Consider the following 13322-nt stretch of genomic DNA (forward strand, 5'->3'; position numbering starts at 1 on the left):
CTGTCCCTGGATGCTATGAAGGCCTTTGACAGGCTGGAATGGTCGTATCTGTGGGCAGTGCTAGAAAGGATGGGGTTAGGAAAAGGATTCATCGATATGATTAAAGTATTATACAAAGACCCATCGGCCATGATTACAACAGGCACAATCATCTCTGAAATATTTCCGGTATCACGCTCTGCCAGACAGGGTTGTCCTCTTAGTCCCGGACTGTTCAATCTATCATTAGAGCCTTTAGCACAATATATAAGACAATCCCAATCCATAGAACCTATCGTAATCAAGGGCACACAACAAAAAATTTGTTTATATGCGGACGATGTAATATTGTTCATGAAAAACCCCAACACCACATTGCCTCATCTGCTCAAGTTGATTGAGGACTTTGGTGATTTATCGGGATTTAAGATAAATTGGCCGAAGTCGGCTTTCCTTCCACTTAACACCCCTGCAAAAAAAGATACAACCCTCCCAGGACAGATACCGATGGTAAAACATTTCAGATGCTTGGGAGTGGAAATATTCCCTACCATAAGACAAACGGTGAAGCACAACTACACAAAAATCCAAAACAAAATCAAAGACGACCTTGATAGATGGGCAAAACTTAAAAACACAGTACAAGCACGGATATCAATAGTTAAGATGGATGTACTACCTAAAATCAACTTCTTCTGTTCAATGCTACCGTTACCCCCTCCAGAGGGTTACTGGAAAAGATTACACTCCTCCACATACACATTTATTTGGAATAACAGACCACCACGTATAAAAAGATCCACCGCACAGAGAAATAAAGCAGATGGTGGCATGGCATTTCCAGATTTTTTCCTATATTTTAAGGCGTACTCATTAAGTCCATTGACAACATGGTTTGACTCCCAAGCATTAGCATCTTGGAGAAAAATAGAAGAAAACATAGTAGCCCCACATAGACTGAAGGACATAGCATACACTAAACTACCAATCAAGCACTGTGAAAGAAAATTTGGCCCCATAATTACTCATGCGATCCGGATATGGCGTGAATCACAAAAAAAAAATCCTAACCCACAAGAATGGCACAATCATACTCCCTTATTCAATAACAATGCTCTCTTAATTGGAAAACGACCTATAAGATTCCCTATATGGGAAGAGCAAGGCATACACTCATTAGGGGATGTTTTTAACAAACAGGGTTTTTGTAGTGATAAAGAAATACGCAAAAAATTTAATCTCACCAAGTCCACATGGCTTTTTCACAAACAGTTAGAGCTATGTTTGAAGTCTCACGGTGTTCCATTAGACAGACCAATTGAACACCACAGATACCACAAATTCTTCTACTCAAGAGAGACATCGAGAGGTTTTGTTTCAGAATTTTATCATCAATTACTAACGTCCTCGTATGAAACCCTCCAACTTGACTCTGTCTGGAGGAGGGATATACCAGACCTGGAAAATGACTTTGATTGGCAAGGAGCCTGGGCAAATGTCCGACTTACATCAAGGAACCCGGATCATCAACAAATCAATCTTAACTATATTCACAGGACATACTTGACTCCTATAAGACTGTGCCGAATGGGGCTCAAACAAGATTCCAAATGCACCCAATGTACAAATGGGGACGAAGGGACATTTATGCACATGTATTGGGACTGCTCACCAGTTAAGGCATTCTGGAAAGATGTGACCCAACAAATATCAAAACTCGTATCTTGGAATATACCTGTACACCCCTCGGTATTGCTGTTGAATGATGTTTTTGAGTTTGCAGTGAATCCACAGCTAAAGAGATTGGTTTTATCGGGTATCACAGTAGCCAAAAAGCTGATCGCATCACGCTGGTTTCAACCGGAAAAAATGTGCCGTAAAGTTTGGTTTCTTACATATCTCGATGTAATTTACCATGAAATATCTACAGCAAGAATTCTGGGTCTCAATGAATCCAAAATGTCAATGTGGTTAGAAGTGTTGGAGAGAATAAAAGCTAGCTTATAATGGTAGTGTCTGGTTAGGTGCAAGGGATAGTGGAGGTACTTCTCAAGGTGGGGTCCGGGAGGGGGGGGTTCGAGCTGAGCATATGTGTGTAGGTTTTTTTTTTTAGATAACAGGTATTATGGGTATATCTTATATAAGACAACTAACTAAAAGGTGATCTCATTGGATGTGCCCTGACAATTAATGCTTGTATATCTTATCGTGTGTTGTCATGTTTGTTTATATGTTTGTTTAAAAAATAATAAAAAAATAAAATACAAAAGAAAAACAGGAGGAGAAAAAAGTGGATACAAAAAATTGCCAAGAGTAAATACCCTAACCTTGTCAAAGCAGCAGTCAAAGTGTATATTTTCAGCATTATGTTTGTTTACCAATGATTTTAACTGTTAGTGAAATATAAGATTATATAAATCTCCGGGCATTGAGTCGGAAACCGGCGCATATTGACGGGAGGAAGTGGCGCAGCCAAAAGTGAGTGTAGTCTTTTGAAGGAAGAGACCCAGGGCTTTCGATGGGCTTTCGAATTCCGAAAAACTACACTACCCAGCTCACGCCAGCCCCTGTCAATCATCTGACTTCTGGATTTACTTTTTTATTTCTTACATTTTTCAGGATTATCTCCCACAAACCTGAATGTTATTGCCATAAAAACAGAACGCAGTTCGTTTTTTCTACCTTTCTATGAACGCCTAGCAAAAAACGGCGTTGCAATCTGATGAAAAATGGTGGAGAAATTTACATTATAAAAAAGTAACTGTACTTACAGTAGATTTCATTCACGGTTTGTGAATCACGCCTGGTGATACTAAATCCAGATTGAACTCTGCCATTGGAAAGGGGAGATTTGGCCCGATCCATAGATGTGAGACTTGGCCATAATAAGGTCATTTATAGGCCTGATATCAAATTTCATGCGTCCAGATGGCAGAATTCAGTACTGTATCTACAAAACCTTCTGTTTAATCATCTTCCCTTTATTAATTTGCTTAGATTTTTCAGGTCTGGTAAATTTTTGCATGGTGTTATTCACAGTCAAAGATACAAAAAAAATATATATATATAATTGATATTCTTCTTTGGTTCATTACAATTTACTCAAGCCTAGTAACAGACACAATATTTCTGACAATGGGAATACATTCCCTGAGATCCATAGATGTCCCTAGAATCAGATACCAAGAACATGAAAATGGACCATAAAAAAAGAAAAGGTCTATAAATGTTTATTCTACGTTCGTATGGAATGAATGACAAAAAAATTTATCTTTTTTTTAATCAATGGATTAAAGAGCCACACATTGACGGGCAAAGAGCCACATGCGGCTCGCAAGACACAGGTTGGCCAACCCCTGGCCTAGAGCAATGTAATGTGCATCTGCCCAAATACTGTATACAACATTGCTCTGCTCCTTTGCGGTGACTAGTACAGAGTATACTAAATATCAAAACCTCATGTTAAGGATTTCTCTGATAAATATGTAAACCTTTAAACTGGGTATTTTTGTACACGTAAATAATAAAAGACATGTTTCTTGCCTTACCACTTGTTTTTCAGTCAAATGCATGACGGGTTACAATCAGATTTGATTTAATAAATTAAAGAATAAATATACACAACACGTTTGAAATATAGCGGCACGACTGCAGTGAAATCTCAGTAGTGCTGAGACACGCAGCTCTGAACTCTGCCTTGTGACAAAAGTCCTGCATCTTGATCCTTAACCCAGGATTGCCTTTCTGGCAGACGCCTCATTGCAAGCTTAAAAGGAAAGAGTAGCCCCATCTCTCTGCTGTGCTCTCTCTCTGTCTCTCTGCTTTCCTGGCTTCCTTCTTCATCAGGTCCTCATCCAGCATGCTGTCAGTAGTCTTCCTCCTTGCCCTGGCTGGCCTGGGAGCTACAGCACCACACGCTGGGTGCTATTTAAAAGCAACTAATTAGTACTGTGCCTGGTAGAAAAATGGTAATGAGAAGTACGGTATATAGGAGTCTTTTTATTTTATGTATTTTATATATATAATAAAATACATAAAATAAAAAGACTCTTATATACAGTACTGCTCATTACCATTTTTCTACCAGACACCGTATAAACATACATATATATATATATTATATATATATACAATATATAAATTATATATATATATATATATATATATATATATATATATATATATATATATATATATATATATATATATATATATATATATATATAAATAAATAAACATTGAGTTTCAAGTTTTCAAGTTTAGTTTTATTTGTCACATATAAGGTACTTTATAGTGAAATGCTTGGTTCTGTATGATGTGCTTCATAAAACAGCAAAAGACCAAACAATATACAAAATATACTCCACTTCTACAAGGTCCATTTGCATGTTCTTGGTATCTAGGGACATCTATTGACCTCAGGGAATGTATTCCAAGTGACAACAAGTCAATTGTAATGAACCAAAGGAGAATATAATTTTTCTTTTTCATATTTGACGGTGAATAACACCATGCTAACATTGACCAAAAGTTTAAAACATCTAAGCAAATGAACAAAGGGCAGATGATTTACAGTTTTTTTTGTAGATACAGTACTGAATTTTACCATGCAATTTGAAATATGAATATAGAGTATCAGGCCTATAAATTACCGTATTCTGGCCAAGTCCTCTTTCCCATGGCAAAGTTAAATCTGTATTTAGTACCACCAGCCGCCCGGTAGCGTACAGGGCAGCAAAGACTGTGAATGAAATCTACAGTTAGTACAGTTACTATAATTACAGTATACAGTTTTTTTTTATCCACTTTTTCTCCCATTTTCTATATTTTCTCCCATCCCAATTTCGTATCATCCAATTTAACCCTCCCCTGTCACGAACGCTGTTTCTTGCCTCCCACAAGCCGGCTGCAATGTGGACTAAGTCATACATAGCACAAGTCCCCTCCGGTACTTGAGGTAACAGCAGTCGCATCTTTTCACCTGCGCAGCTCGATCTCTCAGTGGCGAGGAGTAACGCGTGGGAGGCTCACGCTGCCCCCGACACTTCCTGATTCCACTGCGCAGGCGCACCAACCGACCTGTAGGAGTCGCTGTCCACAACGCCCGATCCCCACCCATCAGTTTCCCACCCCCTAATACGGCCAATGTGTATTAGTATGAACGACCAGCTAAACTGAAAGCAATGTGGAGCGCTGGGCTCGAACAGGCAAGCCCAGCGTCTCCGTCATTCGTGGCGAGCGCCTTGCCCACTACGCCACGTAGCCGCCCTAATTACAGTATACAGTTATAATGTCCATAGCTCCCCAATTTTTTACCGGATTGAAATGCGTTTTTTCCATAGACGTTCACAGAAAGGTACAAATAACGTCAATATTTGTACGAGAAAAATGGTTGGGCTTCGTTTGTCTGCGGCTGGTGTGAGTAGGGTAGTGTAGTTTTATGAAATTTTGATTAAAAGCCCTGGGTCTCCTCTTTCTTAGGACTACAACGATTTCATGATGGCTTCCTGTCCTCGCATCTAAATCGTCCGTTTGCTGGTGCAATGCACAGAGATTTTTATAAGCTCATATAAAAATCAAGCTCAACAATTAAAATCATTGGTAAACAAACGTAGTGCTGACAATGTACACTTTGACTGCTGTTTTGATGGCTACATTTGAAAAAGAAACAACATCAGTTATATATACAATATAGTAGCATATTACATAGTAGATAGTAGTATAGACATAGTATAGTACATAATAGTAAAAGACAGTAAGAAGGTTCTGTATTTATTTGTTTATTTATACATTTTTCAATTCAGATATTGTTTTAAGAAGTGTGTTTTAGTCGACAGTGAGTGGAGGAGCCAGGACAGAGAATAGCTGTCCACCCTGGGGCCAGACCAGAGAATAGCCTGCTTCATTTCGATGACCGCCCCCAGGAGTCCGAATAGGAGTGGGTCTCAGGCGGCCAGAAGATGCAGAGCGTAGGGGTCTTGAGGGTGTGTAGTTAGAAGATGCAGAGCATAGGGGTCTTGAGGGAGTGTAATTAGAGACCATTGACCGGAGGCAGGAGGGAGCCGTTACACGGTATGGCAGGTCAGGAACCTAAAAGCGGATTTGTGTGGCAATAAGAAGCCAGTGCAGCTCTCTGAGAAGTGGGGTGACATGGGCTGACTTTGGTAGGTTGGAGATCAGGCGGGCCGCTGCGTTCTGTATGAGTTAAAGATTAAGTAAGATTTGTTTATTAAGGACAATGCAAATTAATGAACATCATTTACATGTGTATGCATAACATCACAGCATGATAAGGACGTAAATATGCCGGGAATAGCACAGGGCTAATTTCCACCCGTAGTCCTAACATAAAACAAACACAAAACGGACCATACAACGTTCATTCATAAAAACTGACATCACTGACATGACCACACTAACATGACATTCAGTCAGTACAACATCACTAACATCCCTAATGAGTGCATATTTGGCTGTCTAACAGCCATTTCCTGAGTTGGCCCCTAAAGGTGGACAGGGTGGTACATTCCCTTAAGGGGACCGGAAGGCTGTTCCATGTTCCACTTCCCTTTATCGATAGAACATTTTTGCTGAAGGCGGTCTTTCTAAAATGGACCTCACAATCCCCTCTGGTGTTTGACCTAGTGGCTAAGTTGAAGCACCTTGGTGGCTCACTAGCTAGCAGTGCATTGCAATAGTCGAGGCGAGACATTACTGTTGATTGGGTGGCTTCTTTTGTCAGGGAGGGGCGGATCCTTCTCCCGAAAGGGTGCCCCTCCATGACACTTGGTAGGTGCGGTCATTGAGGTAGGATGACAACCATGCCAGCGCTGAACCTGCAACTCCCATTCCTGCAAGGGATATGAGGAGGATTTGATGGTTGACTGTGTCAAAGGCTGCTGACAGGTCCAGGAGAATCAGGACAGAGGAGAGGCCTTTCGTCCTTGCTAAGTGAAGGGCGGTCTCTGTGGAGTGACCAGTCTTTACACCTGATTGATGGGGGTGTAGGAGGTCATTCTGCAATAGATAATCAGTGAGCTGGTTCACACGTTGAAGTGATTTAGAGAGAAAAGATAGAAAAGAGACAGGGTTGTAGTTAGCTATGATGGTGGGGTTCAGGAATTGTTTTTTGATGACAGGTGTGACTCTGGCTTGTTTAAAAGAGGTTGAAATCACCCCGGAGTTTAGAGAGAGAGTTGATGGTTGCAGTCAGGAATGGGAGGATGCCTCATGCGATGGTCTGGAGGAGTGGGGAGAACATCAGGTCCAGCAGGTATGTACAGTAGTGGGACCGTTCAACGTCACCAGTTTCAGAACATCTGTGTCTGTAAGGGGAGAGAAAGATGACAAAGTGAAAGATGAGGTTCCTGTTGGAGTGGGTGGAGGTTTGGATAAGCAGCTGTGGATGTTCTCTACCTTTTTCTCAAAGAAGGTGGCAAAGTCCAAAGAGTGGAAGAATTTGTATCCAGGGTGATGATTGCTCATAATAAAGACACATTCAGATGATATTTTGTAGCACTTTTAAAAGATATTTGATTAACCTGTCCTGATTCTCCTAGATCTATCTGCAGCCTTCGACACAGTCAACCACCAGATCCTCCTTGCGGCCCTCGCAGGAATGGGAGTGGCTGGCTCTGCGCTGACATGGCTGTCATCATACCTCAATGACCGCTCCTACCAAGTGTCATGGAGAGGGACCCTGTCGGCCACCCGCCCCCTGCGGACGGGTGTCCCCCAGGGCTCGGTTTTAGGACCCCTTCTCTTCTCCCTCTACACTAAATCACTGGGTAACATTATCACGTCTCATGGCTTCTCCTACCATTGTTATGCCGACGATACTCAACTCTTCCTCTCCTTCCCTCCCTCAGATATCCACGTCTCTGTGCGGATCTCGGCCTGTCTGTCCGACATCTCAGCCTGGATGACGTCCAACCACCTCAAACTGAACCTAAGCAAAACAGAATTGCTCCACCTGCCGGCCAAATCCTCCCCCCTAACCGACCTTTCAATCACAGTCGAGAATGCAGCTGTGACTGCGTCCCCGACCGCCAAGAACCTTGGTGTTGTCCTCGACGACCAGTTGAACTTCTCTGCTCACATCGCAGCGACGACCAGAACCTGCCGATTCCTCCTGAGCAACGTCAGAAGGATACGCCCCTTCCTGACAAAAGAAGCCACCCAACTCCTCGTCCAATCAACAGTCATCTCCCGCCTCGACTACTGCAATGCACTGCTCGCTGGCCTCCCGGCCACTGCCACTAAGCCTCTTCAACTCATTCAGAACGCAGCGGCCCGCCTGATCTCAAACCTACCGAAGTCGGCCCATGTCACCCCACTTCTTAGGGACCTGCACTGGCTCCCCATTGCTGCACGAATCCGCTTCAAGGCCCTCGACCTAGCATACCGTGCGGCAAAGGGAACCGCTCCCGCCTACCTCCGGTCAATGGTCTCTAACTACACACCCTCAAGACCCCTACGCTCTGCATCTTCTGGCCGCCTCAGATCTACTCCTATCCAAGCTCCGGGAGGGTCATCAAAGAGAAGTCGCCTATTCTCAGTCCTTGCCCCACAATGGTGGAATGAACTACCCACCCCAGTTAGGACAGCCGAATCACGTCCAATCTTTCGCCGTCGACTAAAGACGCACTTCTTCAACCATTATCTGAATTAAAAAAAAAAAAAAAAAAAAAAAAAAAAATCTAACCCTAACTAACCGTACTGTCATGCACTTGTCCTAATAAACTAACCTACACTGTAGCACTCAACACTTTGATGAACATTGTTGCTCAGCTGATAGAGTTGTGCCCTTCCTGATGGCTTGTCGTACAGAACTTGTAAGTCGCTTTGGATAAAAGCGTCAGCTAAATGACTAAATGTAAATGTAAATGTAAATGTAACCTGTTAATCCTGCTTTGTTACCCACCGATGGGTGCAGGTTAGCCCATCTTATAAAATGTCCAGCAGTCTACAGAATTGGCTCTAGGTGCAGATAATGCATAATCCATAATCCATAAACATACAGCCTAGGACTACTTGTTGTTTTGTGACAGTAAACAAACTGACATGACTTTGGAAAAGTCACATTATTAACGTCGTAACTAGGCAGGTTACCTGGGCTAACACATAAAGTTAGCATAGTTGGACGTTTAAACAAGCTTGAAGCTTGATACACACCATCATCATACTGAAGCTCCTTTGCAATCCTCTCCACACAGTGTCTTTGTCTTTTTCTTTTTATCATACAAAACGGAGTTCTGTGAAACAAAAACAATCAAGCGATCTGCCATGTTGAATATTTTGAATATGACGTTGTCAATAACATGCATTTTGATTGGTCAGATGTGTACATGTCGGAAGCGAAACCTTGCAAAAACTGACCTTGGTCTGAAAAAATAAAAGCAGCAATATCGCTCAGTAAAATTCCATTGCTGATGTGAAAGCTTGCATTGACTAGATACAGGTTCAAAAATATGTGTATATGTATGTAATGTATATTAAATATATATTAAATATGTAAATTAATCTCACAAAAAAACTCTTTGGTGTGTAAAGACCATAACACTTATACATTTGTTAATACAGTAATACGCATGCATTAACAGTTAACTAATGTCTCTAGTAATCATTTACTAATGGTGTGCATGTTAACTAAGGTATTAATTGATATATTATTAAATAGTTCAAGATATTAGCCAATGTTGTAATTGTAAAGTGAAAAACTTAGCTATCCCTTAAGTAACAGTTAATAAATGCTTAATAAACAACACTTAACCATAGCTAATAATTAATGGTGTTTGTGACCCTTCTTGTAAAGTGGAAAACATCTTGTTCTCAATTTGGCCTGATGGTGAAGGTCATGGGGTCACCAAAATCAATAGGTTTCATCCTCTAGGGATCAGGAATATTCACAGCAAATGTTGTGACTGTACAACTAAAGGGGTTAAGAGATACGCTCCTTTGATTTGAAAGTTTTGACCTAATGGTGATGCTAGAGGAAAGGTCAGGGGTTTCACCTAAATTAATAGGATTCTTCAGTTATGGTTAAGATGTGCTTATTCAGCACGTATTTATGAAGTGTTACTTAACTCATTCAGCGCGGGGATTTTCCTCATCCTGTTCTAGCTAGGCCACGCTTTAAAGATAGGGGTGCGTCACCTTGTTTGTAGAGCTATATCTATATTCTATATTATAGCTAAGGAGTCAGTATCTTCCGTCGAACATGCAAAAAAGAATAAATGTTTTCATGTATATGTTTGTGCGTTATCCCGTGGTGAATATAAGTATAGTTTAGGAGTGATCCGAGCTGTAATTAACACACCGCAGGATTTAATGTCTCTAGTGGCCATATTCAGACAAATGTATTCAAACTAAATGAATGTGTGCACAACTGGTTAGAGTTTTTTGATGTGTCTGGGATTATGTGCAAAATAAAGCAGCATTGTTTTTTGGTGAAGAGGTGAAGATGAGGTTAACCTCTTATAGCTTCTTCCCCCAGGCCATCAGAGCCTTGAACACTGAACACTGAGTGCCACAGAACACTGAACTCTCCACACACAAGCGCACATGAGCACACAAGACACGCACGCTGTACACGCTCGCACACTAGCAGCCACTTTAACATGAGCAAGCACACACTCATGATGCACACGCCCACACTTATGGCCACAAAGGAAAGGTCACTTTAAAAATAGTATAGCAACAGTAACAGTGTATTGCACTACCAAAGGACCTAGCATGTCCTCCATGCTCTGTAAATAACTATGTACAAATACCGAGATGCCCCACTATGTTACCTGTTTATTGCACAATGTTGTTTTATTGGATTCAAGTTTCAAGTTTCTTTAATAGTTGTCATACAGAAGTACAGAATACTTTCATACAAAATGCTTCTTACTGTTACGCTCCAGAGACTGTGCTAGACAAGATAGTATCAAATAACATAGTATAGCATGTAATTTAGAAGTAGAAAATGAGGTCACAGTGTTCAGTATAGACATATGTACAATGTTCGATGCAGAATAGACGTAACTGAGTTACCATATAATATACAATACTATGCAGTGTACTAATGTACAGTACTATATAGTGCAAAGCAGAAATGGGATGAGGTACAATTTAGGTACAATTTACAGTAAGGTGTACGAGTTGTAGTGCAATCCTTCATCAATAAATATAAAGTGTGGGGAGTGGGTGCTACAGTGTGTTTGTTTAAAGTGGGTGTGTGCTATAAAGTGTGTGGAGTGGGTGCTACAGTGTGTTTGTTTAAAGTGAGTGTGTGCGTGTGGATGTGTGTGCTATGTGCGTTTGATGGTTGTTGTTGTGTAGTGTTCATTGTTCATTGTTCGTTTAGCAGCCTGATGGCCTGGGGATAGAAGCTTCTTCTGAGTCTTTCTGTGCTCGCCTTGAGACTCCGGTATCGCTTGCCTGACCGCAGCAGTTCAAAGAGGCAGTTGTTATCTTAGCCTTGCCCTTGCAACGCTTGTTGTAAATGTTCTGGAGGGTGGGGAGCCCCCCTCCAATTGTGCGTGGATTCTATTATATGTTGTACCACTGTATTGCACATCGTTGCGGTCAAGACCACCCGCATTTCATTGTATACTTGTATGCCGTGACAAATAAAACTCTTGACTTGACTTATCCATCGGACATGCATGCACGTCCAATCTCGGGTTACAAGACCAAACAACCAACGAGCGTCAGTTTAAGTGACCACGTCCGGTTTTGGCCCTGAATGGACCAGTCACCTCTGACGGTGAAAATGATTGACCGTTTGTGTAGCCAATGAAATTCTGGAGCTAACGGTATCTTACATGAGGGCTGATCTCTATGATAAAGGGAGAGAAGAAGACGGAGAAGTTGTTTGTTTTGAGAATTTCTCTCACACCAATCGAAATTAATTATGCGGTCGGCCATTTTGGATGAATTATTACCAATACAAACATTACAAACACATGTGTAAAACACAACTTTTCTTGTTATCAACTTTGGACCTGTAGCTACTAGATAAGATTTCGGGCTATGGAACTGTTGTGTTTTCCAGCTCCTACCTCCCAGGTGGAACTCAAAAACAGGAAGAAAGTTCAGAACGTTTCCTTTCAAAAGAGACCAGACTCATGCATGTGCTATAAGTGGTTCAAGAAGAAATCACGAATTACTTTGGTGTTTTATGCAAAACTAGCCCAATTCTTGCCAGATGGATAAGAGGTTAAAATTGACAACTTTACAATTAACAGTACTGTGCGCTATGGTACTGTACCAATTTCAACAACTAGTAGCAACTCCATTGGATATCTTTAACATGCACCCCATTAGTAAATAACTACTATAGACATTAGTTAACTGTTGATTAATGCTTATTACTAGTAAAGAGTAGGACATGTCCTTTGAAATACAGTATAAATTATTCTAGTCAAAGTATAGAGTCCCCTAAAATGGAAATATTAATGTGAAACTGCAACTAAGTAACAGTACTTAAGTTTATTAGCTAAACTGGGTAAAAGGTACTCAGTATATTAGCGCCTCTGTGTATCATTTCATGAATGTTCTTATTTTGGCAGTGATTATGGGTATGAGCGCCAAGCGGATGGGAAGTGCTCCCCTGCTTTTTGGTTTAATCCAAATGCAGCCACTAAAAGCTGCAGCACAAGCCAAAGCTTCCTTAACAGCACAGGGTAAGTGCCCATCACAGTCCCCTATCCATCACCATACCGGTCCTGTTGTTTATTTTCTGGAGATAGAGGAGTAGGTTGAAGGGAAGGCAATTTTTTATGCAGTAAAATAGCTTGTGGATGTTTAGTTTATCATACACTACTGCGTATGCAAATATTTTTCACAGCATTTAAAATAATGTTTACTCTCTCAGTGCCCTAAAGACAGTATGGTGAATGTTTTTATTTCTATTTCTCCTTTTCGCGCTACTTAACTGGATTCGTTTAGAATAGAGGAGGGCTTCAGACTTAACCCCCCCCCCAGGTTGAGAACAATTGCCCTAAATAAAGACTTTGATTAGCACAGCTATAGGCTACCGCTAATGAAATGTTTTGAACATCGTGTTTTCGGCAGGTACAGGAAGGTCTTATCCAATAACTGCAAGGAGGGAGGGAAGAACATGTACTCTCCCAGGAGACAGCCTTGTCGTCCGAGGTCCCCTCGAGGCCTCCGGCTCTCCACCAGCCAGGGAGAGCTCGCCGCCACGGTCGGCAGCAACGTTACCTTCCTGCTCTATCTGGACGACGTGAGTCATCCTCCCGTCATTAATATAATTTCATAATGGGCTATGTTCGTTTGTTCTGGGGTGATTTTTTTTTTCTTCTTCTTTTGAAATGTCAGACGACCAGATGTCC

At 41.3% G+C, this 13322-nt stretch overlaps 1 protein-coding gene across 1 annotated transcript in view; it reads left to right on the top strand.

Moving 5' to 3' along the window:
• Nucleotides 1–13322, top strand: part of LOC311234739 (VPS10 domain-containing receptor SorCS3-like) — a gene marked incomplete at both ends in the record, with an annotated part of 229353 nt that overhangs the window by 177556 nt on the left and 38475 nt on the right. The window contains 2 exons of the mRNA XM_084321982.1: nt 12537–12650; nt 13042–13213. Of these exons, the coding sequence (XP_084178108.1) occupies nt 12537–12650; nt 13042–13213 (286 nt within the window). The remainder of the gene's footprint in view (nt 1–12536; nt 12651–13041; nt 13214–13322) is intronic.

Source organism: Notolepis coatsorum (genome assembly GCF_963971535.1).
Source record: "Notolepis coatsorum genome assembly, chromosome: 9".
NCBI lineage: Eukaryota > Metazoa > Chordata > Actinopteri > Aulopiformes > Paralepididae > Notolepis > Notolepis coatsorum.